Source organism: Bremia lactucae, linkage group LG10, assembly GCF_004359215.1.
Source record: "Bremia lactucae strain SF5 linkage group LG10, whole genome shotgun sequence".
Lineage (NCBI taxonomy): Eukaryota > Oomycota > Peronosporomycetes > Peronosporales > Peronosporaceae > Bremia > Bremia lactucae.
In genome coordinates, this window is record NC_090619.1 from 5,945,871 (window position 1) to 5,950,788 (window position 4,918).

Here is a 4,918-nt window from a genome sequence, read left to right on the forward strand (position 1 = left end):
CCACACCCGAGTGTTGGGTCTAATTACTATTATTTAGTAATTGACCATCCCCTTAAGTACCAAATGTACTTAATGGGGACTGTGTAACATTAGGGCAACTTTAGCACGTTACACCACTCCTGATTTACAGCTCTCTAAGAGATAAGTCAATTTTTATACCGGCAAAGTGACTACTCTACAAAAATTATTAGGATTGATCGTCAACACTTTGGAGAAGTATGGGGTTGTGTAGTGTGTCATGCGATTTTGATGGGGGGGGTATTTCAAGTGAAGGTTTATCAAAACGAAGATAAAGAAGTAACTCATATCACAACAACGACAAGGACAAGCAGATGAAAAAGTCGGCATTGAATGCACGACAAAACATCAAACCAGTAAAGGATGACGACACTTGATGCAAGCCATACGTTCTGGGGGACGAAAGCTATGGCAGATATGAGCTTGCACAGTCAAAGAAGCTACAAAGAAAAAAGAGCAGGCACGAGACAAAGGAAGGGTAGCGGCAAGGACTGGATGCGTAAACCATTGAAGCGTTTATTCTACTGGTAAACTAATAAGAGTCGCATTCCTTGCCGTGCGCTCTGCGAGAGTTTTTGATCAGTTGCGTCAGACGGAGCTATAGAGGCTCGTTGCGTTAACAAATAGTACGCGACACTTGCGTTGGTGCAAGAAGTTAATGATATAAGTATGGCTTGCAATTAATGTATCTAATCTTTCAGCGAAAATTCCTTATCTGCACGATCTTAGGATGGATTTTATGAGTCTCGGCTGCTGGCGTCGTTTTGCTTCTGCTGCTGCTCCATTTCGGCTGCGTGCGCTGCTCGTCGATCAATATTGCGCTTTACGAGAAAGCTGAAGCCACGAGTCACGTCAACTAGCCCAAAGACCGTGACTAGCATAAGTCCACCCGTCACCGACTTGTGTAGAATATCCGCCACCTTGCTGGAGCTTGCCATGCTGCTTTCGTTAGGTGGCAGTCACAACACGCTGAGCGTTGTAGTATCCGATATGACGGGGCTCGAATTCTCTACGGATTTTGACGACTGGTTAAATCTGCAAAAACCCGTGGCACTGTTTTACTTTTTTTTGCGAGCACCTGCAAAATGGTAAATAGATTAAATTAGTTTCTTTGTCCTTATTTTTGTAAGGATTATTTGTGGTGAGGACGTTAACCAAAAAGCTGAGGTATATGTACAGGAACCATTTTCAATGTGGTGACATTTGCTCCTCATTACCATTCTGGTTTTAGCAAATCAAATATTAGAGCAAGGGCATTTAAATATATTTTCTTTATCAGTTAGAGCTACGTAGAATGCGAAATCAAGCAGGTAGAAATAAGTACGAGCTCCTAGCAGAGGACGGCGAGACGTCTACTTCGTCACTTCCAAGACGTACATACCTCTTCAAGCGTGCGGCTTTTCTTTTAATTATCGCACTATGTGGCGTTGCGATCGTTGGCGTCCTATTGATTACTTTTGGTCGAGACGTGGTCCCTTTGTCTTCGAGGATGAAACTTTTCAGTATGACGGCCGATAATGAATCGAGTAAAAGCAAAAATCAAGTCGGATTTCGTTTAAAATCAGATCCAGTGTTGCTAGAGGATGGTAGTGACCTCTTTGTCTCGTGGGAGGGGGAAGCAGCTGTCGCTTTAACTGATCGCGACTTCCTGACTCTCAGTTGCGGTCCCACGAATAATTATCAAGATTTTATTGCAATGAAAAACGCCACTGATTCCGACAACCATTCAATACGCTTCTATAATCTCTACATGCTAAGATGCAATTATACAGTCATATACTTTAATTATGACAAACAAACGAACATGGCTAGCCCGATCGCAAAGCTTGAGGTTGGCATGAAAGAGCCATTTGAGACACCAAAACATGGGCACTTAAGTCTCACTGATGATGACAACGCCATGGCCATCATGTTTAACTCTGGTTCGAAAAAGACCCCGATGGTAAAATACGGCGAGAATCCAAAAGATTTAAAGTTTCATGCAACGGGAACCACGACGACCTACAGAGCTGACGATCTGTGAGTATTATGAAGGAGAAATTATATATAGGTGCGCTTACTTTCATGTTTAGATGCCAAGCCCCAGCTAATGTCACTGGACAGCAATCTTACCGGGATCCTGGGTATATGCATACGGTCATCATGACAGATCTCAAGCCAGAGACTCTATATTACTATCAATATGGCCTCGAAGACGTGAATGCGATGAGCCAAGTGCGGTCGTTTAAGTCGAAGGCACATACGAATTCAAGACATGCTAAATTTATTGCGTATGCTGATATGGGCTCGTGGGGTGCAACGACTGCTGGAAGGGTCTACAAAGATGTGACGGAGCGAGGATACGATACATTTTTGCTGCACTTTGGCGATATCAGGTACTTTAAGCGTGCTCATTTTTGTACATGTCTTTTCTTTGTATGACCTATGGTGCATAATTGTCTGAAGCTATGCGCGAGGCGATGGTCGCGTTTGGGATCATTTTTTTCATATGATTGAGCCCTACGCAACTAGGGTGTAAGTTTGTTGATTGTATGCCGGTATAAATCTCTGTATTTATCTAATTCTGTACGTCTATTAACGTGGATACATTATAGTCCGTATATGGTTGGCATTGGCAATCGTAAGTGCCCCGTGTACTCTATATAACGTCAGTGGAATGATCGCTTTATGACGAAAAGCCACTGTTCGTAGATGAATATGACTACGATGAGGGCGGGATTCATGATCTAAGTGGTGGGATGTTGCCGTATGGTGGAGGCTTTAATCCATCGTGGGGCAATTTTGAGCATGATTCGGGTGGAGAATGTGGTGTTCCAATGCACCATCGATGGCATGGTACTATTGTATGCATCCATTTCTTGGTTCGTAAGAATGAGCTGATTTGTCTGCCATTCTTGTAGCTCCTGGCACGGGAAATGGGATATACTGGTACTCCTTTGACTATAGTGGCATTCATGTCATTCAAATGTCAACTGAGCACAATTGGACTCGAGGATCAGAGCAATATGAATGGCTACGACATGATTTAGAGCAAGTAAATCGTAGCGTCACGCCTTGGGTGGTGTTGACTGCTCACCGCATGATGGTAATAAATGTTCGAATAAAGCAAGCATGCATCACGTCTATTTGCTTCTAAAGTAATTTGTGATGGATGTAGTATACGACCCAGATGTATATTGATGGGGATATGAATGTTTCGTACAAGTTTCAGGAAGAAGTTGAAGATTTAATTTACAAGCACCGTGTGAATCTTATGATGGTACTTTACAACGATGTAACTCTTGGTTGATAAGCATGATGTGCACTAATCGTACGAACGGACTATTAGGTTGGTCACGAACATGCCTACGAACGCAGCTGCCCTCTTTATAAAAACGAATGCGTCGCTGATGGCAGAGGCACAGTACACATTGTAGTGGGTACGGCTGGATTTCCAATGGGGGACGAGCCCTTTTCTTCTACATATGGAAATTGGAGCCTAAGTCACGTCAACGACTATGGATATCTTCGTATTGCCACAAGTCCGGACGATATCCATATCCAATTTGTACTTAACCAGAATGGCAGCATTTACGACGAGTTCGTCATCGCACCTTGGAAGGATTAATGAAATATCAACTTCGAGATACTAATTTGAAGCATCTTTTATAAGGAATGTCTGGACCCACCCCAGGTTTTTGCTAAACTCACCCCACATATGTTCAAGGTATTTTGATTGGATAGAAGTAATCCCGTTAATTGCGACTGAATTGGCCATCAGGAATTATGTTGGAGGTGACGCAAAGAATCCTATTTCTCTCGAACCAAAACCTACTATGCATACAGACAACACGCTGAATAAAAATTCAAAAGGAAATATGGCTGTCTTTGATCTGGTAAGATATACATGGCAAACATTGGAACAAGCTAAACAGGAGACACACTCTACAGCTTCGGAAGATCATTTCCACCTCAAGGCTGCAATAATTAAAAAGTTGAATCACCAGGCAAATGGTGAAGTAAGGGTAAAGGTTCCTTAATGTTGTAACGGGTGTGTCCTTACATGAAATTAACACTTAAAGTTTGTTAATTAATATATTATCTAAAAGGTAGATAATATTTGGAGAATATTATTTTACATGGTAATATTCTAAAGGCTTATCTATTGGTAGATATAGACCATTATATCTACTTTCTCCGCGGTTCAGTCAGCGCTGGACGCGCGAAAGAGAAAGACAGATTAGACTTTGGTACATATTTTGTATAAGTTTATAATTTTAAGTGAGTATTAAGTAAATAGACAAGAAGATATGTATTAATATAAATTATATTAATACAGTTTTTAATTAACCATCTTTAAAGCAAGTGTTTTAAAGAGAAGACTTCCTCTGCACGCACTAGTGTAAGTGAAGTGACGTAAGGCACCACTCGCAACTGAAGCAGTGCGAAGTGGACTGTACTGAAGCAGTACAAGCCGTAGTGCCCCGTTACACCTAGTAGCACTTTGTAATCCGTCCAAGGACCACATTTCCCACATCTAACATTGACATGTTAGATGATAGTGGGAATACACATCACGTTTCCCGTGGAAGCTTCTCCTATCTAAGTGACATAGAAAGGAGTGCGGTCGAAAGAATGAATTCGACCGTAGGAAACAATGCAATCTTGGCAATGCTGTCCAATTTGGACAGAAATGCCCTCCATTCAGCCATCGCCATGTTCATACAACATGAACTTGACGAGATGAAGGAAAAAGTAGCCTTGCTGGTTCAGCAAGGCTCTGAACAGGCAGAACTAATGAGGTCACAACAGGTACAGACCCCTGTACCTGGGATGACGCAAGCGCGTCGTCCCGAAACCTAAAAAATTGACATCTCTAAGTATAGGAAAGTTAAAGAAGACTCCCTCTTGAGATGGTTTG

General features: G+C 42.0%; 2 protein-coding genes across 2 annotated transcripts; one reads left to right on the plus strand and one right to left on the minus strand.

Moving 5' to 3' along the window:
* Positions 1–755: 755 nt before the first annotated feature.
* Positions 756–956, minus strand: CCR75_009375 (uncharacterized protein; the record flags this gene model as incomplete). Its single annotated transcript, XM_067967416.1, has 1 exon — positions 756–956. The coding sequence occupies one exon, from the start codon at positions 954–956 to the stop codon at positions 756–758; it is 201 nt and encodes a 66-aa protein (XP_067818641.1).
* A 192-nt stretch (positions 957–1,148) lies between these two features.
* On the plus strand, positions 1,149–4,191 carry CCR75_009376 (uncharacterized protein). Its single transcript, XM_067967417.1, has 6 exons — positions 1,149–2,037; positions 2,091–2,393; positions 2,464–2,530; positions 2,697–2,853; positions 2,919–3,103; positions 3,176–4,191. The coding sequence occupies exons 1-6, from the start codon at positions 1,313–1,315 to the stop codon at positions 3,305–3,307; spliced, it is 1,569 nt and encodes a 522-aa protein (XP_067818639.1). The 5' UTR covers positions 1,149–1,312; the 3' UTR covers positions 3,308–4,191.
* Positions 4,192–4,918: the final 727 nt, after the last annotated feature.

Bases quoted from the DNA above. Each gene is read 5' to 3' on its own strand.
- CCR75_009376 (XM_067967417.1), top strand. From the start codon at position 1,313: ATGCGAAATCAAGCAGGTAGAAATAAGTACGAGCTCCTAGCAGAGGAC. The intron at 2,038-2,090 runs GTGAGTATTATG...TTTCATGTTTAG, and splicing joins ACCTACAGAGCTGACGATCT to ATGCCAAGCCCCAGCTAATG. The intron at 2,531-2,696 runs GTGTAAGTTTGT...TATGACGAAAAG, and splicing joins TTGAGCCCTACGCAACTAGG to CCACTGTTCGTAGATGAATA.